The 24,479-nt window shown below is 42.1% G+C and overlaps 1 protein-coding gene across 1 annotated transcript in view; it reads left to right on the top strand.

The window, feature by feature from the left end:
* LOC134578161 (transient receptor potential cation channel subfamily M member 4-like) overlaps positions 1-24,479 on the top strand; it is a 76,942-nt gene that overhangs the window by 19,007 nt on the left and 33,456 nt on the right. The window contains exons 4-8 of the mRNA XM_063437165.1: positions 15,312-15,492; positions 18,842-19,008; positions 19,526-19,703; positions 22,416-22,480; positions 23,166-23,348. Of these exons, the coding sequence (XP_063293235.1) occupies positions 15,312-15,492; positions 18,842-19,008; positions 19,526-19,703; positions 22,416-22,480; positions 23,166-23,348 (774 nt within the window). The remainder of the gene's footprint in view (positions 1-15,311; positions 15,493-18,841; positions 19,009-19,525; positions 19,704-22,415; positions 22,481-23,165; positions 23,349-24,479) is intronic.

Genomic DNA, 24,479 nt, shown 5'->3' with positions numbered 1-24,479 from the left:
AGGAGTTGGCTTCACCAGCAACTACACACCCCGTGCGCGCACCCCCAAAACACACGTGTGCGTACACACACACAAAACGCAGCCCCACACTTGCATGATGACATGATATTTTATTATGACAGAACACAACTATTTACACATTACAACTATTTACACAAACTATTAACACACGGACTTATGCACACACCTTGACACACAGATACAGAGATTGACATACAGATATGGACACTGTCGCAAACAGACACACTGTCACATGCACACACTTGCACATATACACAGATACACACACTGGCACATACACACATACTCAGATACACACTGACCTACAGATACACACACACACTCAAACACACACAGATAATATCGGGATCCCGCGGGCGGCTGCGAGGGGAGGCTGCACTCTGCTCGCGGTACTCACCCTCCAGCCGTCCGCGGTCCCCTCCTCCTTCTGGGATCGGCGAGCGGCATCCTTCCAGCCTCGGATGCCGCCCGCGTCTTCCTCCACGTCCCCCAGCGGCAGCATGCATGACGCTGGGAGACCGCCCAATATATTACACGCCAGGGTCAGTCACCTGACCCGGCGTTAAAGGCACAGTGCCTCAATCACACTGGGAGGTTTAGATATCTCCCATGTGTGATTGTTAATTCTGATTGAAAATTATCCAATCAGAATTAACCTTATGGTTTAAATACTTACCTTTCATGTTCCTCTCTGCCCTGTTGTGGTCTTTGCTTGCTAATATTGCTACTGAAATTGTGTTTTTGATTACGTTCTCTCTGGCTTGTTTATCTGACTTTGTGACTTTCTCCTACCCTTTGACCTCGGCTTGTTTCTCGTTATTCTGTCTTCTGGTTCCCCTTACTCGGCTTGTCTCCTGAATATTCTGTGTGTGCTTAGCCCGGCCACTCTAAGGTCCGGTACTGCACCTTTTCTGTGTGTGTGTGTGTGTGTGTGTGTGTGTTAGCGTGTTGGGTTCCCCGAATCGTGACAGATACACAGACTGGTATATGCACACACTTAGATACACTCACTGGCACACACACACACACACACTTAGATACATATAGATACACACACTTGCACATACAAACTCACTCAGATACACACTGACACACAGATACACACACTCAGATACACACTGACATACAGATACACACACTCAAACATGCACAGATACACAGACTGGTATATACACACACTTAGATACACTCACTGGCACATACACACACTTAGATACATATAGATACACACACTGGCACATACACACACTCAGATACACACTGACATACAGATACACACACACTCACATATATACAGATGTATACACTGGTACAAACACACACTTTGATACACTCACTGGTACATACAAACCCTTAGATACATACAGATACACACACTGGCATACACTCACATACAGTGACTGAGTGTGTGCCAATGTGTGTATCTGTATGTATCTAAGTGTGTGTATGTACACACTGACACATAGATACACACACTCTAACAGATAGAGACACAAGGCATAATGATTTCTTCAGCAGCCGCCCTTAGCTTACCTTGTGTCTTGGCTGCGGCTGATGGGAGTGAGCATGTAGCTGCTCACTCCAGCCTTTCCTTGCCTCCATGCTGCCTGTGTGCTCCAGCCTCCTCCTCCTTCTTGCTGGCTGTCTTCTTAGCTGGGAGAAAGTGACAGGCTGTGTATCACTTCCTTCCAGCCAGCAGGTACTGCAGGGGCCCGGTCAGGCTCTTAAAGGGCCAGGCAACCAACCGGGCCATTGTTCAGAAGTAACATGCATCGGGTGGGTAATCTTATTTTTTTTTAATTTTAATTTTTTTATTTTTCGAAAAAATGTATCACAATAGACAATACAGGACAGTACAGGACTTATTAAAAAAAAAAATATATATAGACAATAAAACAATAAATACGTTTCGACAGTACTAGCCCTCTAAGATACTGAATCTTTTAGTTTATTACCCTTAATTATCCTCTTAATTATAAATTGGACGACATACCAAATTTAGTATCTTTACTTCAACTTGAGAGAACCTTAAATAACTATTTACTGTCTATGATAAACCATGTAAGCATAAAAACAAAACGAACATAAAGTCACACTGTGCCGAGATCTATATATATCCTGATAAATAATACCTTACTATAGGGCTTGATATTTTCCCCTTTACTTTTTCCCTTTCTTCTACTTTCTCTTTTTTTTTTTTTCTTTAAAAAAAAAACAAAAAAAAACTGTACATTATTAATAGCCAAGAAAACGGCTTTATATAGAGATGCAAAATATATAAACATACAGCCCCAAGACGTATCAACAATGTTAGCTCTGTAAGATGAAAAATTATTAAAAAAAAATTCTGATCTGTCTATATTCATAAGTCACATAAAGTTTATCATCTTTTATTCTTCTCAAAAGAATTTTTTTTTTTTTTATTGTTCGCTACGTAGTTTTTAGCAGTAGTGTCCAATACTCATGCTGTGCTAAAATCAAATAATGGATACCACTATTTTCCTTATGTAGGGCTTAACTTTTTTACCCATTCCTCCCATGTTCTATTCTAGGATTAGTATAATTGTCTTGTCTCAGGATTCCAATCTCCATTTTGCAATGGTTCAGGACCTGAAATTTTATCATGTCCCAAATGGGGGAATCAGATAATTTCCAATATCTCGCCAATGTTGCTTTGGTCTCCGTTAGAATGTGGATCACTATATCTTTTTTGCTTCTTGAAATTCTAGGCCAGCCTAGATGTAATACAAAGGACTTACAGGTAAAGTCAAGATCTACTTTTATCACCTCTTGACAAAATGTTGCTACTTTGTTCCATAGTTGCCTTAGGTTTGGGCATGACCACCAGATGTGGACATAGTCTGCTCTAGATGAGCCACATCTCCAACACTTATATTGAGAGGATGGGTACATTTTTGCCAGTTTAGTGGGGACATAATGCCATCTATTAATGATCTTATAATGACTTTCAGATGAATTTAAACAATGAATAGCCTTAGTTACGGCATTATTTGCATTTATCCACTCATTTCTTGTAATAGTAACCTGTAGGTCTTTTTCCCAAGATACAAGGGCTGGGAATGTTGGGCTCGATTTATATAATTTATATAGTTTAGCACAATGTGATACTAAATTTTTATTACTTTTAGAGTTAATTAAATTCATGAATGTATGTAATCCTTCAGATGACTCTATGGCCCTATGTTTATGTAGAAAATGTTTTATCCTTAAATATGTAAATTTCTCTCTATAGGGAAGGGAAAATAGCTGCCTAATGTCCTCAAAGGACATAATTTGATTCTGTTGCATTATTTGATCTATATTATTAATACCATTAGCCGTCCAGTTTTTTATATTTAAATCTTCTATATTGACTGTCAAAATGCTGAAGGGTATATCCGTGATAATTTTATCCAGTATCTTAAGTCTCTTTTTCCAGTTTTTCCACTGCCATAATAAATTATCCGTAATTAGGCCTGTGTTTGTATTATTTCTCTTTTGTAGACTCCAAAATATAGCTAATAAGTCTGGAGATCCCAGTCTTGTGGCTTCTATTTTTGCCCAAGCTTCCTCTGCGGAGCTCTCTTTTAGTGATATAATTAAATGAGCCAACGCGCATGTCTCATATATCTCTAAAATATCTGGGACCCCCAACCCACCTTTTTTGGAACTCATATTTAGTATTTTTTTATTCACCCTCGGTTTTTTTTTCAGCCATATAAACTTCTCAAAAGCTGTCTGTATCATTGTAAGCCATGGTTTTGGGATTTTAAGAGGTATCATGCGGAATATATAGCTCCATTTGGGCATTAAATATGATTTTACAACATTTATTCTCCCAATCCATGATATCTCTGCAGTTCTTAGGTCTTTAAGTTGTTTATTTATTTGTTTCATCATAGGGAGAATATTGTTCTCTATGATTTTACTTGGGTTACTTGTAATTTTGATACCTAAATATTGCAAATGTTTCTTAGCCCAAGCGAAGTCATATTTATTCCCAATCTTCCCTCTATCTTCCTTACTTAGATTTTTTGCTAATATAGTTGTTTTATCTACATTCAGCTTGAGATTGGAATAATTTCCAAATTCAGTTATAACTTTCATCAATTCATCCAATGATGGTACAGGATCTGTAATGGAGATTAGGACATCGTCCGCATATAGTGATAATTTATAAACTTCCTGACCAGTGGCGGCTCTAGACTTTATGAGGCCTTAGGCGAAACTTAAACATGAGGCCCCCACTAACACCCAAAGTAAAAAAATAAAATAATAGGGGTTGCATTGTGTGCATAAGGTGCTGTAGTTGTATTGAAGGACAAGCTTGCAGCGCTGGATACAGAGAGCTAGTCTCTGTATTCATTGTTCAGAGGCTTGCAGTGTCGCGGCTCCCTGTGCCGTGGCATTGTGATCTCTCTGACTGTAGTTATAGCATAATATGCAAACGAACTTAATTTGCAATAAACAAATTTAATAAGCAAGTATGCCAATCGTTAATACACAACTGAGGGGTATGGTTACATAGCCTTGCATTCATGTATACATCAGTGCCAGTGTGTGTATTTCTGAGTGTATCTGGCTTTGTCTACCTGTGTGTGACAGGGTTTGCATTGAGTGTTGCACAGTTGGAGGACAGGATTGTAAGGGTTTATGTGGTAGGGTGAGTGTGGCAGGGTGAAGGGGGTGAGTGGGACAGACTGATAAAGGACGAGTATGACAGGGTTGGGGGGTGAGTGTGACAGTGCAAGAGAAGGTGAGTCTGACAGGATTGGGGGGGGGGTTAATGTTATAGGGTAAGTGTGTCAAAGCAAGGGCAGGTGAGTTTGGTATAGTTGGAGTGGATGAGAGTGACAGGATTAGGAGGGGTTATGTAAGTTTGGCTGGGTGTAGGGGGTGACAGTGTGTGGGGACTGAAAGTGTTTGTGAATGGTAATAGTGTATGTGTAGGGGTTGACAATGTGTGTCGGGGGTGTCAGTGCATGTGGTAATGTCATGATAGGGTATGGATGGGCAATGACAAGGTGTGCGGAGGAAGGCTGTGACAACGCGTGTGTGTGTGTGCTGGGGGCTGTGTCAAGGGGTGTGTGTGTGGGAAGGCTGTGATAGGGTGGGTGTCGGGTGACAGGGTGTGGTGGGGGGCTGTGACATAGCAGTGGGAGCTGTGAGAGGGTGGGGGCTGTGAGAGGGCAGTGGTGGTAGGAGTGGTGTTACAGGGCAGGTGGTGGTAGGGGGGCTTTGACAGGGAAGTTGGCTGTGAAAGGGTAGGAGATGGCAGACTGTGACAGGGTAGGGGTGGTGGGGCGGCTGTGACAGGGTTGGGGTGGTAGGGGGGCTGGGGCAAAGGGCGATGGGGGCTGGAGCAGGTGGTGGTAGGAGGGCAGTGACAGGGTAGGGGTTGGTAGGGGGGCAGAGGTTGGTAAGGTGGCTGTGGCAGGGGGTCTGTGACATGACAGGGGTGGTAGGAGGGCAGAGGGTGACTGGGGTAGAGGGTGGTAGGAGGGCAGAGACAGTGTAGGGGGGCAGAAGGTGGCTAGGGTGGTAGGGGTCCTGTGACAGAGCAGGGGGTGGTAGGAGGGCAGTGACAGAGTAGGGGATGGTAGGGGGCAGAGGGTGGTAAGGTGGCTGTGGCAAGGGGTGGTTGGGGCAGAGGGCGGTAAGGTGGCTGTGGCAGGGGGTGGTAGAGGGCAGAGGGTGGTAGGAGGGCAGTGGGTGGTAGGAGGGCAGAGGGTGGTAAGGTGGATTGGGCAGGTGGTGGTAGGAGGGCAGAGGGTGGTAGGAGGGCAGTGATAGGGTAGGGGATGGTAGGGGGCAGAGGGTGGTAAGGTGGCTGTGGCAAGGGGTGGTTGGGGCAGAGGGCGGTAAGGTGGCTGTGGCAGGGGGTGGTAGGGACAGAGGGTGGTAAGGTGGCTGTGGCAAGGGGTGGTAGGGGCAGAGGGTGGTAAGGTGGCAGAAGGGCAGTAATAGGGTAGGTGGGCAGAGGGTGGTAAAGTGGCTGTGGCAAGGGGTGGTAAGGTGGCAGAGGGTGGTAAGGTGGCTGGGGCAGGGAGTGGTAGGGGGCAGAGGGTGGTAAGGTGGCTGTGGCAGAGGGTGGTAGGAGGGCAGTGATAGGGTAGGTGGGCAGAGGGTGGTAAGGCGGCAGAGGGTGGTATGGTGGCTGTGGCAGGGGGTGGTAGGGGGCAGAGGGTGGTAGGAGGGCAGTGATGGGGTAGGTGGGCAGGGGATGGTAAGGTGGCTGTGGCAAGGGGTGGTAGGGGGCAAAGGGTGGTAGGAGGGCAGTGATAGGGTAGGTGGGCAGAGGGTGGTAAGGTGGCTGTGGCAAGGGGTGGTAGGGGCAGAGGGTGGTATGGTGGCAGAGGGTGGTAAGGTGGATTGGGCAGGTGGTGGTAGGTGGCAGAGGGTGGTAGGAGGGCAGTGATAGGGTAGGTGGGCAGAGGGTGGTAAAGTGGCTGTGGCAAGGGGTGGTAAGGTGGCAGAGGGTGGTAAGGTGGCTGGGGCAGGGAGTGGTAGGGGGCAGATGGTGGTAAGGTGGCTGTGGCAGAGGGTGGTAGGAGGGCAGTGATAGGGTAGGTGGGCAGAGGATGGTAAGGTGGCTGTGGCAACGGGTAGTAGGGGGCAGAGGGTGGTAAGGTGGCTGTGGCAAGGGATGGTAAGGTGGCAGAGGGTGGTAGGGTGCAGAGGGTGGTAATGGCAGAGGGTGGTAGGGGCAGAGGGTGGTAGGGGCAGAGGGTGGTAAGGGGGCAGAGGGTGGTAAGGGGGCTGTGGCAAGGGGTGGTAGGGGGCAGAGGGTGGTAAGGTGGCTGTGGCAGGGGGTGGTAGGGGGCAGAGGGTGGTAAGGTGGCTGTGGCAGGGGGTGGTAGGGACAGAGGGTGGTAAGGTGGCTGTGGCAAGGGGTGGTAGGGGCAGAGGGTGGTAAGGTGGCAGAAGGGCAGTAATAGGGTAGGTGGACAGAGGGCGGTAAGGTGGCTGTGGCAGAGGGTGGTAGGAGGGCAGTGATAGGGTAGGTGGGCAGAGGGTGGTAAGGTGGCAGAGGGTGGTATGGTGGCTGTGGCAGGGGGTGGTAGGGGCAGAGGGTGGTAGGAGGGCAGTGATGGGGTAGGTGGGCAGGGGATGGTAAGGTGGCTGTGGCAAGGGGTGGTAGGGGGCAAAGGGTGGTAGGAGGGCAGTGATAGGGTAGGTAGGCAGAGGGTGGTAAGGTGGCTGTGGCAAGGGGTGGTAGGGGCAGAGGGTGGTATGGTGGCAGAGGGTGGTAAGGTGGATTGGGCAGGTGGTGGTAGGTGGCAGAGGGTGGTAGGAGGGCAGTGATAGGGTAGGTGGGCAGAGGGTGGTAAAATGGCTGTGGCAAGGGGTGGTAAGGTGGCAGAGGGTGGTAAGGTGGCTGGGGCAGGGAGTGGTAGGGGGCAGATGGTGGTAAGGTGGCTGTGGCAGAGGGTGGTAGGAGGGCAGTGATAGGGTAGGTGGGCAGAGGATGGTAAGGTGGCTGTGGCAACGGGTAGTAGGGGGCAGAGGGTGGTAAGGTGGCTGTGGCAAGGGATGGTAAGGTGGCAGAGGGTGGTAAGGTGCAGAGGGTGGTAATGGCAGAGGGTGGTAGGGGCAGAGGGTGGTAGGGGCAGAGGGTGGTAAGGGGGCAGAGGGTGGTAAGGGGGCTGTGGCAAGGGGTGGTAGGGGGCAGAGGGTGGTAAGGTGGCTGTGGCAGGGGGTGGTAGGGGGCAGAGGGTGGTAAGGTGGCTGTGGCAGGGGGTGGTAGGGACAGAGGGTGGTAAGGTGGCTGTGGCAAGGGGTGGTAGGGGCAGAGGGTGGTAAGGTGGCAGAAGGGCAGTAATAGGGTAGGTGGGCAGAGGGTGGTAAGGTGGCTGTGGCAAGGGATGGTAAGGTGGCAGAGGGTGGTAAGATGGTAGGGGGCAGAGGGTGGTAAGGGCAGAGGGTTGTAAGGGGGCAGAGGGTGGTAATGGCAGAGGGTGGTAAGGGGGCAGAGGGTGGTAAGGTGGCTGTGGCAGGGGGCAGAGGGTTGTAAAGTGGTAGGGGGCAGAGGTTGGTAATGGCAGAGGGTGGTAGGGGCAGAGGGTTGTAAGGGGGCAGAGGGTGGTAAGGGGGCAGAGGGTGGTAAGGGGGCAGAGGTTGGTAATGGCAGAGGGTGGTAGGGGCAGAGGGTTGTAAGGGGGCAGAGGGTGGTAAGGGGGCAGAGGGTGGTAAGGTGGCTGTGGCAAGGGGTGGTAGGGGGCAGAGGGTGTTAAGGTGGCTGTGGCAGGGGGCAGAGGGTGGTAGGAGGGCAGTGATAGGGTAGGTGGGCAGATGGTGGTAAGGTGGCTGTGGCAAGGGATGGTAAGGTGGCAGAGAGTGGTAAGGTGGTAGGGGGCAGAGGGTGGTAAGGTGGCTGTGCAGGGGTCACAAATACCTTGATAATAAATGTATTTCCTGGTGGTCCGGTGGGTACGCTGTATCCCGATTCCCTGGTGGTCTGGTGGGCTCCCTTCATGGTCTGCAGCTCCGCCGGGTGCAGAGCTGCAGACCACGTGGTTAGTCTAGTCTCGCGATCGCAGCCAATCAGAGCGTTGCCGTGGTAACCCGCGGCAACGCTCTGACTGGCTAAGATCGCGAGACCCCCTCAGTCTGCAGCTCTGCACTCGGCGGAGCTGCAGACAGGCTGGCTCTCTCCCGGGCAGGCATAGGAGGGGCCTCGCACCTGGCGGCATTAAGGGCAAGCCGCCGGTCCCCCTCCTGTGTCGGGTCCTCGGTCCGTGACCGAGGATCCGACATGTCACTGCCCTATGGCGATTTAGGCGGCCGCGAGGCCCCCATCAGTGCGAGGCCTTAGGCGGCCGCCTAAATTGCCTAATTAGAGAGCCGCCTCTGTTCCTGACCGATTCTGACACCTTTAATCTTTAAGTTTTCCCTAATTTCACAGGCTAGAGGTTCGATATATAACAAGTAGAGCAGCGGCGAGAGAGGGCACCCCTGTCTCGTCCCGTTGCTTATTTTAAACCAGTCGGATGTTATACCTCTCCCTATAGTTCTAGCCCTTGGGAAAGAATATAAAGCCATTACAGCGTCCATTAGCCATCCACCAAAACCAAAAGCCCTCATAGCTGCTATCAGGAAGTCCCACCTGACCCTATCAAAGGCCTTCTCGGGTGGGTAATCTTAATATATGCTAAATGCCATTTAATTTATTGAGGGTATTTAGCATATATAATAGCCTGAAAATGTCAGATTGTGTTATTTCTGGCATGTTGTATGAGACATGAGGGTGTCAGGGAGACACACTACACATAAGGGAGTCTCCTGGAGACTTGGGATGTCTGAAAAAGGGTCAGATAGAGAGAAAAAGATGGCCTGCACTGCGCAATAGGAGGACAGACAAATGGCCGTCACTTAGCAACATATTCTGGCCATGGAGTCCAGACCGACTTAAAAGGTCTAGTCATATCCACCAGGTTGTAAATGTAAAAGGCTTTACCCTACAGTCTAGTAAGTTAGGATTTTGTGTGGCTGGTATGAGAACCCTTTGGTTACTACAAATGGCAGGTAACGTTATGGGATCTTCCCGATGCTTTTTAGAAGAGTTAAAATGTTAATGTGTTTCAGGGTCATGTAGGAAGTTAACAGCCTGGTAGTCAGATGTGGTAAAGGGACCAAATGCATTATCGGCACAGAACAAAGCAGACTTTGGTTTCCTGGGGATATTGCAACAAATGTTTAAAAGTCTGATCTTTAGCAGTAGACTTGCATCTGCAGAATTTTCTAAAACACATACGTTGGTGTAATTGTACGATGCACCAGCATCAGATAAAGTAAAGAAAAAACACACGTTTATACCAGTCGGTTTAGTTTACCAGAACTTGAGCCGATGCAAACGTAAGAATGGTGCGCAGAGAAATAGCTCGCAGGAACAAAAATACAAGATCGGTTTCTCAGGACAAGTTTGTATATTGTGATGGACAGAAAGCAGTAAGTACAGAATATGATTAATGCTCATGATTACAAATTAACAATGAAACAAAACTAAAGCGAATATATATATATATATATATATATATATAGGTTATACCGTTTCGGTTTTTTTTTCAACAGAATGCCACTACATTCAGCTCTGTAAAAATGCAGCCTCAGGGCACTAAAATTAATGGCACATTTCCTGCTTCAGCTTTCTAAGAAGTGACCCGGGGTTCTCTAGGCTGCAATGTAGCTTTTGGCTTAATCTAAATGAATGTGAATCTGTATCAGCTAGCTACAGGGCTTCCATGCAATTAAAAAAAGGACAGGATTGTACAAGAAATGAGAATTTTATGGAATACGTGTTTTATTTTTCCAACTGTGCAAGACTGTCTTTAAAGTCCTATCTTATTTGTTGTGTTCATATGAAGACCACGATATCCACTGCATCTAAAGGATGTTTGGCCAGTGGTACTTTGCAAATAAGTGTGTCCTTATCTGAAACAGACAAGTGATTTGGAACGTCAAGTGAATGATCAGATAGGCTGATGGATCAGTGGACTGGCACACGGAAATTAAATGGTCCCGCATATTTTTGGACCTAATGAATCAAAATATATTGGTTGAAAAATACGACAAACTTTAGAAAGTTCGAATAAAATTAAGTCACCCTCTTAAGCCATTGTATGTTTGTATCTCCACCTGGTGTTTAATGGACAGAATCCTGCTTTTCTAGCATCATAAATGCTATAAAGCCCTGATAACATGAAGTGTTTATGACATTTCATTTCAGAAAAGTCTATGTAAGATCAAAAATGTTTTTAAAAACATGATTCTGGTTTTTTTTTTACCTCCCCACCCCTACCCCCCAAAACAACAAAACTAAAAATCCCTTCTGTCACTTACCTGAATCTAGTACCGATGTCCCCCGGAGCTTGGTGAGGCTCCGCCCCCGCTCATCCTCCCCCTACATCAGCCGAAGTTGGGGACTTAATGCTCATGCGCGGTGATAGCCACGATCGCATTAGCACAATCACTTAGGAAAGCATTGAACTAATGCTTTCCTGTGGGGTTTTAGCCGATGCTGGGTGTCCAGAAGCCGCCTAGCGACCAGGGAGTGCCTCTTGTGCACTAGTGGTATAATACAATTCATAATTAGTATTTAAAAGGGGATAGCAAGGAACTATACACCCTTATTTGAGGTCAATGATCCCCTGGCCACTCACCTTCACGTTTTATTTTGCAACACTTTACCTATGAACAATGATGGCACCTTCTTACTCAGTATGGAGTCCCTTTGTACTGAATTTAAACTTAAAAAGCACAACTGTTTTTTTTCAGGGATTGATGCTTTAACCTTCTATTTATCTTAGTAAAACAATCCCTTTAGCTATGACTTTTCTTGTAGCCTTTATTGGTTTTGGCTGATATTTTAATCATTACATATATTTTTTGGCTTTTATTTCTGCACTCCTTGGATTGCGAGGCTCATTGTTGTTTCATAATTGCCCTGAACTGCAAATTGTGGCCAAGTTTCCAGTATTTAACTCCTTAGATAAGAACATTAATTCCCCTTGATTTTTTTAAAACACTTCTTTGGAACAGCAAATACATTGTTCTTGTAAAAATATTCTATATTGTATTATGGAAATAACACTGTATGGAATACATAATGAGAGCGTACTTTGTAAGTGAAACAATATTCTATTCAGTAATCATCATAAAACAGTTCCTGTAGGCACTTCATATGAACTGTTTACAAATTATCAATAAATGAAGTTAACCCACCCATAATTCTTCAGAAGGCACAATAGCTGTAGTTCGTGTTTTTGTTTTTAAAAACATTCAGTTCAGCAATTTCAACAATCAAAAGTTCAGCAATTTCTCACAATGTAGGTATTTGAAGTACCGTATTTTTCCACGTATAAGATGACCCCTATTTGTTCAACCCAAAATGAAGAAATGCATATTTTAAACATCTATGGCACTTTAGTCCAGTTTGGCTGATCAGTATCCCCTATCAGTCCCGATCCATCTCACACTCCAGTAGACCGATCCCCGAGGTCCGGCCACGTCCGGACCTTGGTTCCCTAGACCACCATTCTGCTGTTGGCAGCAACAATGCCCTCTGCCCACGGTACCCTACGGGTTTTGTCCGGGCAAGGCCTTATGCTGCAGCGTCTATCTGTAGTCCGGAGCCGTGAGGTCTTGGCATGGTCTAGAGCGATGTGAGGAAACATTCGGGTGCGCAAGATCTCCCAGACTCACACACACAAAATCAATCAATTTCACAGAGAAGCGCCTCCTCCGCTTCAAGTATGTCAGCAGGCACCGCAGTGTACAACACAGCCTATACCTGCAGGAACCTGGCAGTAGCAGACCCAATATTTAGTGTTCTGTCAGCACGTAGCCAAGTTTTGTGCCCAAATTGCGTTCAGTAAGTACCGTAAGTATTTGGCTTAATAATTCGATTTTTGAAAGAGCTCCAGCCAAATGCGACTAGCTTGGTTGGCTGCCATGCCCTGCGCACAAGAGTTTTTTATTTATTTATTTTTTTAACCCCTACAATGATATTCCGTGTATAAGATGACCCCCAATTTTAGACTAAAAAAAAAATAGACAAAAACATAGTCTTACACATGGAAAAATATGGTTCTATTTCTTTCCTTTTTTCCTTTGTAATGACTTTTCTTCCTTCTATCTCTCCTCTTTCGTTAAGGTATTTCATAGCCACCTTCTGTTAAAAATAGCATTGTAACTGTTTTGTTATTGTGCCTATGGCATCTACGATGTCTGATAATAAAGAACTTTTTTTTTTAAAAAAAGAAGTTCAAGTACGGTATTTCTCAAGCTATGTTATCACCAAAGTGGTCAAAAATAGCAAAAAATATTTCTCTGAATTGTCAGGTAAATGAGTTAAAAAAGTTTAAGCCATCACGTTACAGTAGACATATTTCAAAGAGTACTTGTCACATGAAAGATTGTGACTTTTTTTTAGCCCAGCACTAAAAAGAAGCATTTAATTGTGCTATCATGTTTTTTTTTTTTTTTATTAAATTTAAGTTAAAGTTTGCCACAAAGTAATAAATAATTTAGAAATGTTTGCTCATGCCATGTAATTTGTCACATGCTTGTGAGTTTGTCCCTTCAGACAGGTCTGTGGTGGGAGTTCATTGGGGAATCAGTAAAGTGAGCACATTATATAATTGTTGGCACTATATAAATAATAACATAATAATAATAATAATAATAATAATTAAAAGTGAAATGCAGACTTGAGTGTCACGAAGGCTATATTCTCATGTCAGGTGCCTGACGGGACAGAAATCTCAGGTACCCCTACCTGCCCCCACTCAGACAACCCCCGACGCTGCCTACTTGCAAAACTGGTCCTGAATGTGTGAACATGCTAGCGTTATTATCCCATTCACACTATTGAGGATGTATATTTAAGTTGGTGGGATATGTGGCCCAATCAGGGATAGAAAACCTACATCCCCCTTGATGCTTTGCCAACACTATGGCTGTAAGAGCATTATGGGGCATTTAGTCCATAACATATAGAGTGCCGAAGATTGCCTACTGCTGCAACCTACTTCAGTTGTCTGCTGGAAAGAGATGCATATTTGTCGGTGAAACAAAAGCCAAATGGGAAAAAAATATGAATTGATATCTTTAAGAGGTATCAATCATTGTTGTTCTAGCTACAAGATCCGTAATTTCCGATAGTCCAGAAAGGGCAGCATGGTGAAATATAACGTTTTTTCGGAGGCACGTACTGTTCTGGTGCTGATGTAGCTTCGAATGCTGTTTATATTTTTAGTTCTTAAAAAAGGGTAGTCTTGAACATTGTGAGGTGTTGATCCATTATGCACATCTGGTAGAATGTTTCTTTTTTTTCTTTATATTTTTGCACTAGTAATGCTCAGTAACCTCTCTGATAAATGTAGCATTTTGAGAATTAAACATTTTAGAAAAAAAATGTTTAGTCAGGGTATGAGGGTTATTTACCAAAGTGAGAATTCACAGTAAAATTCAAATTTACGGTCAAAATAGCAAAGATAAACTCAAACATTTCTCAAATGTCAGCTCTCCTTTTACTTCAGCTTTTGTGCCTTAAATTTGAAATAAACATTGAATTCTCAGTTTAGTGAATAACCCTGTATGTGTAATGTCTTACAAGCATTGTTGCAGACCCACATTTTCAGCCCCTCCCGTTCCTTTTTTTGTGATGTGTTTATTATCATGTTTTATCATACTCTTCAAATAACAAATCATTAAGCCATACACTGATTAATGTTAAACAAACACTTTGCTACCGACATTCATTAAATAAGTACAATAAATGCACTACAGTAACAAAGTGTTTACGTTTCAGTAACCTTCTGCTACTTTCCTTAACCCTGTCCTATGGAAAACCTATCAGAAGGCAAATTGCTGTCTATCACATCTCACGTCTTTCCAGTTTTCACTTGTTTGAATATAGGCCTTGATTGGCCTCACCACACTGTTGACTTTAATTTAGCATTCGCATTTTAGACTTGTCCACCATGAGTTTACTCCAGAACAGGTTTCTCCAAACTCTGTCCCTCCAGATGTTGCTGACCTACTGCCCCACGATTCTCTGGCTATCTATTTCATTCAAAGAATTATGCAAGTTTTTGTTCATCAACATCTGGAGGGCCAGATTTTTGAGAACCCTGCTTTAGAAGACAGGATGACGCACAGAATCGGCATGAAAGTGAATGGTTCATCTCAAATCTCCTGTGGGAGTCCCAGCTTCTGTACCGAGATAAGGTGTCGATTTAAAAGTCTTGGATAATGCTTTTCAAATGATTTCATATTTTGAAATACACTCTTTAAAATGATTTAACATCTCGGAAAAAGTTTTAATATTTTTTTTCTAATATATTGATATATTTTTTTTATATACAATATTTCGATTTTTTTTTTTTTTTTTTTTAATAAAAATCATTTACAATATTAAATAATTAGAACATCTTATCCAATAATTTTAAATTGAGGCCTAAGTTACAGACCGTGGCAAGAAAATTGAAAATGCTGGCTGTTTACAAAAGAAAAAAAAGAAAAACATCCCATTACATTATTTATATTTCACTCTATATTATATATGATCCTTTATTGTCTGCATGTATGCCTATTGTACTTACTGTGATATTGCCCTTTTACTTGTTACATTTGTTCTATCTTCTATTCTGAAATGCATTGGAAATACCAATCTGTTCTGTGTAGAAATACTGTATGTGTACAGGGCGTTGACAATCCCTCAATAGATGATCCTCCTAGATGATGAATGTTGAAGAGGTTTTCTAATTTACTGTTATTTATTATTTCAGTTTATCCGCCTCTCCAATGAGACTGACCCAGCTGTTGTGTACAACCTGATTACTCTTCACTGGAAGATCCCACCACCAAACCTGGTTGTGTCTGTTGTGGGAGGTGATGGAGACTTTAAGATGAAAACCTGGTTGAAGGACATCCTGAGAAAGGGACTGGTCAAAGCAGCACAGAGCACAGGTCAGAGATCAAAGATCTAGAATCAAAAATGGTAATGGTAGAATTTAAAGGTCAACAATTCGGAATAAGAACCTAAAACAGACAGTTTCCAATGTTTATTCCAGAGTGCTTTGTTGTTCTAGAATAGACTATATAGTAAAAAAGGCTAAATTAAATGCCACCCGGTTATGAGTTTTAAGAAATATTTAATTCACATTTGTGTTAGGGACATCAAGAAATACAGTTTTATTTTTCATCTTTGTGTATCCAGTATCTATGGACATTTGTTAGCTTTTCAACAATCCTAGTATTGATCTCCCAAATATTTGTTATGAAATTAATTATCTATAATCCTTGGATTTGACCCAAGGCCGGATCTGCTGTGAGGTTCTGTAAAAGCCCAAGGTAGTAACATGAATACCCAGCTTATCATTTATGGAGTGGACTCTGCATACCCATGGCCATATCTTGAGCCATACCAACTATGCTATGTTTAAAGGCTTCTGGAGTCCTTAGTAGTACTTAAATATACCATGAACAAGCACATTATGCAGACTTGGACTTAGGAAAGATATGTTTACTGCTTCTGAATAGATTTGCATTGTCTAGAAGACTGACATGGGTTTGTGGAGAAATGCAAATCGAACCTCAACACATGATTGACGGTGTTACCTGTTGATCACTGCTGTGTGCCTTCTGATCTCAGAGCCGTTCTAATTGGCTCTATAAAGTGTGAGTTTCCCATTTGGGATACGTCCAGACTAATTACTCTGCATACTACAGTATGGCGTGTTCTCTTATGTTTATATTATTGGAAGTATCTGTTCTTGCGTATTTTATGAATGTATCATTTTATTTGGTAACTATTCCCACAGTGTGCACTATCACCCTTTTTATTTACTTTCAATTTATTTTTTTAAATTCAGGCAAGTATATTGTGTTGCGTTCAGAAATGTTATGTATACTGCCTGTGAATAGATTTGCATTGGTCAGAAGACTGTCATGAGTTTGTGGAGAAATGCAAATCGAGCCTCAGTGCACGATTACAAACTGTGTTACCTAATATAGCGACTGAGAATTTATTCATGATCTGAGAAAGGAAACATTCACGCTTTGTCTGATTGGGTGCACACCTTACAAATTCTTGATTGCTTTCTTCCTTGAGTCTAGAAGGATCGGACAGGTTTTAAACCTTTATTGAGTTGTCCTCTAGGTCTAAATAATGTACATTCCTGTGATCTGTTATTCTCATGCAATCCACATATTGCTGTGAATTTTAATCCCGGACAACTCTTTCATAAATTGTTACATGTCTCCAATTAATGCGGCGTGCATGCATCTGGAACTCTGTCGTAACAACAAAACACTATGCATCTTAAAGTGCATTTTCTTGCATTGAAAATCTGGAAAAATTAGGGAAATGGTTGAATGAAACGGAGTGGGAAAGAGAGATTAAGGATTAAATATACTTAAATTGCAACAGGTGTTTAGGCAGCACCAATTAGCTGCCTCTGATTCTACCTTATGGGTGGCATTTTTTTGTTTTATCCCATGGACTCCAGTCATGCAGTTTAACTGAGGACATAGATTATATGTTGGACTTGCTGCAGAGACAGAGAGGGTAAAATATCTGTCAAAATGAATCAAGTGTGCGGCCTAATTCCCTAACTCCGAGCAGAAATATGCCCAAATTGTGAACCACCTGAACTATTCAATGCCTAACGTTTTTGATTTGGCTCATGATTCTGGATTCGACCTGTAGCACCAAAAATACAGTTAATTGATGAGGACAAATGACAATTAATGGTTAAGGAATAAGCAATAAATGTTTATTTTATTCATAATTTAAGAAGTGACTAACCGAGGTAAAATTGTAGGAGCAGTAAAAAAAAAACTATATTTATACATTTAATAAACATATAGTACATAAATCTAGGTGTTTTTTTTTTTTTTAGGAACTTTTCCCTCTATTGTTTACTTTTACCACTCGATCTGTAGACCAAATGGCTGGACAATGCTCCCATCAGTGTGCTGCAAAACCTATACATTTTATTATGTTATGTATATATTTCGCAACACACTAATTGTCTCATTTTCACGCCTTTTTTGTTCTTAGTATTCGGTTCCTGAACTAGAATTTCCGTTCCACTTAAAGGGAAAAAAGTTGAATTTTCTCGCTATGCACAAACCATTAGAAAATATTTTTATCACTTGTCAAAAAGAATTTGAAGCTTCCCTTAGAGGTATACACTCTACTTGCCCTAGTCACCTTGTAGGTCATGCCATACCTGCTACCACCACCTACTTTTCAGTAGATGCCAACTGTCTGTCAGTAACCTAGCTGGTCATACCCATGGTAATTACATTTGGAGAACCTCTTTCTCAATTTTGTTGTAATAATGCCATCTTTGATGCCCTCTCTCCCTCTGTTCGTTTTGTAATGTTTTTCTGGCCTCTCTTTGCTACTATAATGTCTAATGTGTTTTTTTCCTCTCATTGTGAACCACTCTTGTTGTGTCTACTGGTCTGATTAGAAGGTTTTTTTTTTTTTTTTTATTCCCAAATTTTACGTGAATAATCTTTCTCGCATCTATTATCTTTGCACAAAAAAAAAACTATTGGAAATAACAGGGCTATAACTTTTGTTATTATTGTTTGGATTTGGCAGCTTGTCATCTCTTACATCTGTTTTCATTTGCGATAGTTGAGACTTTGGGCAGTTCTTTTGCATTGATTTGGGGTGAGAAGGTTTCATCCACATAGAGGAATGTTCATTCTTAATCCTTCACAGTAGCAGAGTTGGGGACTGGTCATGTATTTTACTTTTACACCCAACCCCAATTTGTGAGCTTATAATTAAGAGCTTTTCAGATTCTTAAGTGTCCTTCCTATATCCTGTTTAGTCCTTTTGCCTGAGGTCTACAATTTTCCAGTGTAATATCTAAGTATTTTTAAAGTCTAATTTTTATGAAAACAAAGCTGCTTCATTCCTCTATGTCTTCTGTTTGACCATTATGAGTAAGTTCTGGTCCATATCATTGTTTAAACGCTTAGCTCCGTTTATTAAGCTCCCACTTCTGCCCACATTGGTTAGTTAAGATGTGCAATCACAACTGTCTCTGACTTATTAGAACATTCTGTAACGTTAGTTAACCTTGCAAGTTAACCTGGAGTACTTATTGAGTGGATGTTGGTCTAAGTAAGTAACGTGATAGTATTAGATGTCCTCCCGTAGTATAAATTAGCCAAATTAAAACCATGTGCTCATACTGAGCTTCTGTACAAAACTCAAACACCTTGATGCTTGATGTTATTAAAGTCTATCTAGAAAGCATAATAATATATTTCCTTTTATTTCTGTTTTTCCTAGGTGCCTGGATCATGACCGGTGGAATGCAGGTTGGCATTGGGAAATATGTGGGTGAGGCTGTGAGAGATCATGCCACTGCTAACTTTAACTCACGGACCAAAGTTGTTGCAATGGGCATTGCACCCTGGGGCATTGTGCATAACCGCCAGAGCCTGGTCAATCCTAAGGTATGATCAGGGCTGGATTTGTATTCCTGACACTATATTTTACCTAATGATAATGTTAGAAGTGGTTAGGGTAAAAGGGGGGGGGAGGAAGGGTGAGAGTTTAAGGTTTAAGGTTGGAGAGCGGTTAATGTCAGAGTTATATTACATATGGTGTTTGGTGTTAAGAAGATTAGCAGCTTGGAAGAGGTCAAACTTGTAGTACAAAGGCTATTTAGGATTATTGAGTCTAGAGTTAGAGTTGGGTGAATTAATTAGAATTGGGGTCCATGAGATGTTTCGTTTTTAAGAGGAGTTAAACAAATGACAAATATTTTGTGTCTGGTGTCTCTTGTGACTGTAATAATCTGCTCAAAAGAGATGTATGAATCGAAAAACTAGCAGAATTTTTTTCCGAGTGATTAAACTCATTGACACATATCCCATGCTATAGAGGGTAAAAGTACATTGCTCCCCTAGTAATTGATTAAATTTGTTTTTTTTATTTTTTATTTTATTTTAATTTTTTAATTTTAAACAGGGATCTTCTCCAGCAAAATATTACATGGAGGCTTTGGATGGGGCTACTTATTCTTTGGACAACAATTACTCTGTCTTCCTATTGGCGGATGATGGAACGAACGAGCAACTTGGAGGAGAAACGAGCTTTCGATTCAGGCTGGAGGAACATATCTCAAGGCAGAAAACAGGAGCGGGAGGTGGGTTGGATTTGTCTGCTTAAAAAAAAAAAATCCTTTTTAGTTTAAAAAAAAAAAAAAATATTAGGGATTTATTGTACAAATTGTTTACTGATCAAGAAAAATATATTGGAGGAAAGTTTTTTTGAACCCAGCCTGTTTAGCTTAAGAAAATCGCAGGACTTCTTGGGTTTTAATGTTTGTTAAGTTTTGAATGCCGTCCTGCAACCACAGAATGTTAAATGTGTTGCTAGTCAGTATTTTTTTTAAATGGAACAAATCCATCCAAAGGCTGTGCCTCAGCCCCGAATTACTGTACTCTACATAGTATACATTGTCATTTTTATACGTTTTTGAGCACCAGTTTAACCTTTGGATTAATGCTTTGCAAAATGGTTTTGAACCCCTGGCAGTGTACAACTGCTACATATTGTTACTAAATGATACAGACCAAAAAAAAGAGTATTTTTAAAAAAAAAATATCCAAGTTTTTATGCATTATGTGCCCAAACCGTGACTTAACTCAACAAATGCCAATTATTATTTTTTTTTTTAAATAATATATATAACTAGGGACATGGGCATTGAACTGTTAGTAATAAAAGTTTGTTTCCCAATGCTGTAGTGTTCCGTTAATTAGTATGTTTGCAATATGTCTATAAAAATACATAAGTAAATGAAAGGACCACTATAGTGCCCTGAGGTTGCCCCCACCCTCAGGGTCCCACTCCTACCGGGCTCTAGGGGGAGGAAGGAGTTAAACTTACCTCTTTCTCCAGCGCTGGTTGGGGAGCTCTCCTCCTCCTCTCCTTCCGTCACCGGCTGAATGCGCATGCGGGGCAAGAGCCGCGCGCGCATTCAGCCAGTCCATTGGAAAGCATTCTCAATGCTTTCATATAGACGCTGGCGTCTTCTCACTGTGAAAATCGCAGTGAGAAGGGCGGAAGCCCTCTAGCGGCTGTCAATGAGACAGCCACTAGAGGCTGGATTAACCCTTTCTTAACAGTTTCTCTGAAACTGCAATGTTTACAGAAAAAAGGGTTAATCCTAGCTGGACCTGGCATCCAGACCACTTCATTAAGCTGAAGTGGTCTGGGTGCCTATAGTGGTTCTTTAAAGAAAGACAGTCTGTAATCTGGGTAAATACACACTGTGTCAGTGTAATGGCCACTGTATGAGTGCTTAACAGTTTCTGCAAAACAGCTATAGTTTATCTCAAATGGTAAAAGTTACAGGGCCATTGTGCCCCGGCCACTTCACTGAGATGAAATGGCCCGGACTTTAGTGGTCCTTCAATATTAGTTTTTTATCTCTGTTTCTTGCCCCTTCCTAGTAAAAGCTGTTTACAGTAAATAATCTCCTTGACTGAAGCCAGTGGCTCTGTTCCTCAGCTTCCTATTCATGGACAATGTTTTTGTATGAGCTGCTTCCTGGAATTCCATTGTCATCCTACGCATGACCTCATATGACAAAATGACTAGTTAGACAGGAATCAGTGCACGACAGGAATGGGTGACACTGGTTGTTTTGTCTATCGTAAGCTTTATTTATGCTGGCTTTTAAATGTAAAATAGAAATAAACTAACTGAGTGGTTAACTGGGGAATTTATCTAAGTGAGAATTGTCGAGAATTCAAAGTGAAAACAGATGACCTGGAGAATGTCTCCTGGTTTTGACCTAAAATTTGAAATTTATGATTTAGTGACTAACCCTGCATACAATAGAAATGTATCATTTAATAATAAATTGAAATGCATTATTTAATAATAATACAATATTTGACATTCATTAAAAGGCTACTAAAGGCACCCAAACTACTTTGTCTCAATGGAGTGGTCTGGGTGAAGTGCCCCTGTCATTATAACATTGGCATTTAGTAGATACGGCAGTGTTTTCATTGAAGGGTTAAGCACACTTCAAGTGGCTGTTTTTATGACAGTTACTGGAGACTCTTCCCCTGTGAGAGTCTGACTCTGTTTCCAATCGAAAGGTGCTCATAGAGAGCGTTTGATTGGCACAGCTCAGTAATTGGACAGGTACGTGAACAAGCTTCCTGACTCTTCGTTATCGTGAAGCATTGAATTACCTGAGATCGGCAATCTTGATGATCTCAGCCAGTGAGGCAGGGCAGGAGCAAGGAGGCTGGCGTGGCGGGTAGTGAATGGTAAATAAGTCACCTTTTTTTATTGCAAAGAAGGGGGCAGAAAACAAAATAGTGCATGTTTGTATTCCTAACACTATAGTGTTTATTTAAGTAGAACATGTTTTTACATAAGAAAGATAAGGTGGGAGAGCACCCTCCATTTAAAAGCAGCTATACCTCTATCAAAGCTCAATATACACACCTACCTAGGTTTCGTTATCCTGGCCATCATTTAATCACTTGATTATTATACTCCACATCATGCTTAGCGCGCTCAATGCACCCTAGAAAAAAAAAAAATGTACACTAGAACTTTTGCCGGCACAACAGAGAATAAAAAAACGTAAGTACTTATAGTACAACAGTTACATGGTATTCAGATAAACTGCACATGTTTTTTGGTGCAGTATAAACAGGCTAGGCGCAGGAAACAGCACAGGTTTTTAAAGCAATAATAATGGAGTAGATTAGCTGGACAGGGAGTATGGTTTTGTGATGTGCACTTTTTCCTTTTTGTGAATGAAAAATGAAAATATGGATTGGCTCATTGAATGCAGAACGTTGTAAAGGTTTAAATGGTTTCCTTGCAGGCAAAGGAAGCATTGAAATTCCTGTCCTGTGCATGGTGATAGCTGGGGAATCCAAGATGCTGGAGGTAAAATCACAAGATAAAATCACGCCGAATGATGCATTGTGGGTGAATATACTTTTCTAAGCGGAGAGGTAGCAGAGGATGGCAGCTGGTTATGGTAGGGTAGAACGTTTAGAACATCATGTCTGATAATGCACAGTTTAGTTATTTTCGGTTTTGGGCCATAATCTTGAGCAGAACTAGAACAGCCATGTTTCCATGCTGCCTGGTATTAGTGAGAGTTATGCAACTGAGCAGCAGTTGCCTTTGTTTTATTTGTGGCAGGTGAAATAGGTGCCACGCAGAGCTGCAAAGCCGACAAAACGCAGGCAGCACTGGGACATGTATTCAACGTTCCAGAGACATTTATAAACCAATTACTGTACAGTTACCAATTACAGTAATCTTAAACTAACACAGCCATTTCTTTAAGGTGGTACCCCCTTTCCCTTTGATAAATTAATAACTTATATAAGATGCCCTCGGCGGCAACCAGAGCACCAGCAGCAATTTCACCATCGGGGGACTTTGTGAGTTCTGCTCACAGACGGTGACAGTGCCACTTTAAGAAAGACTCTGGTATTACTCTAAGTTTAAAGAGAACTCATGGAGCATAGTGACTAGTAAACCTTGTAATAAAAATATTTTAAAAGAAACTGTTAAAGCCGTGACCGTTTTTGGTATATGAATTGGTGCCGTATGTTTACAGAGAGTATACAAAGCCACAAGATGTCCCATTCCCTGCCTTCTGGTAGCTGGTTCGGGTGGAGTTGCTGACCTCTTGGCCGAAATCCTAGATGAATCCTTGACTATGGAGTCTGCTCGAGGCTTAATAGAGCAGAAACTGAAACACCATTTTCCTGGAGAAGATTTGCGGAAGATGGTTGACATGGTCAGTCCTACGATAATTTCATCACAATGTTATTTTGTTTATTATTATTATTATTATTATTATTATTATTATTATTATTGCTTTGGGTAAAGTGGTAGATCACGGTATCTGCATCGATGTTACAGAAGATCCAGTCTCTGTGTCGCCAGCATTCTAGCAATCCATTATATAAAATCTCTATGTATATCCCCATGAATTCTAAATTCCTGTCCCTCAACCTGCAAACATGTGTTAAAGAGGCAAAGCTGTCTAGTTCACCACTCACTTTAGTGAATAATCCTCAAAGATTCTAAAGGTTAATCACTAAAATTAATAGCCAATCGAAAGCCAAGAAAGTCAAACTGAACACAGAATTGTCTTGGAGAAGTTTTCTAAGTGACCATTTTGGCCTAAACTCACTTGACTATATTTACATTTACTGTGTATTCCCAACGATATGTATTTACTGGAAGCAACAGTTGTGTGCGCACTGTAAATGGTCCTTTCTACCTCTGTGTTCTAGTGGTTTATTTAGAACTGACTGAATTTGATAATAGTTCATAGTGTGACCATATCCCTTTAATTCTTAGTTTACCAAACATCGAGAGCTATGTATTAATATTGCAGAGGCTCATCATTTGTCTTGTTTGCATGGCCGGTGCAAGGATTTGTGCATGTATTTCTGATATATAGAAGTTAAATCACTTTGTTTATACAGCCCTAGTAACACCTCCCTGCAGTATGACTTACTGCTAAAGTTCAATTTACAGAGCTGGAGATACAAAATTCTAAAGCAAGTTAACATCTGATTGAAAATGAAACCATTTTTTTCATGCAGGCTGTGTCAGTCACAGTCAGGGGAGGTGTGGCTAGGGTTGCATAGACAGAAGCAAACATGATTTAACACCTAAATGGCAGTGAATTGAGCAGTGAGACTGCAGGAGCATGATCTATACACCAAAACTGCTTCTTTAAGTTAAAGTCTTTTTGATGTCTATAATATCCCTTTAATCCTTATGACAACCTCTAAATCACTGGATACATTTTTTTTTTACTATTAATAAGTAAATTCTGAAAGTAATAAAATAACTTCAGTAAGGATTAGCGAGATTATGTTGCAGCACGCACATCAGTTGGCTGCTTGGAAAGTAA

Source organism: Pelobates fuscus, chromosome 11, assembly GCF_036172605.1.
Source record: "Pelobates fuscus isolate aPelFus1 chromosome 11, aPelFus1.pri, whole genome shotgun sequence".
Taxonomy (NCBI): Eukaryota; Metazoa; Chordata; class Amphibia; order Anura; family Pelobatidae; genus Pelobates; species Pelobates fuscus.
The sequence above is the reverse complement of the archived record's forward strand: the minus strand, read 5'-3'. Positions and strand labels throughout refer to the sequence as shown.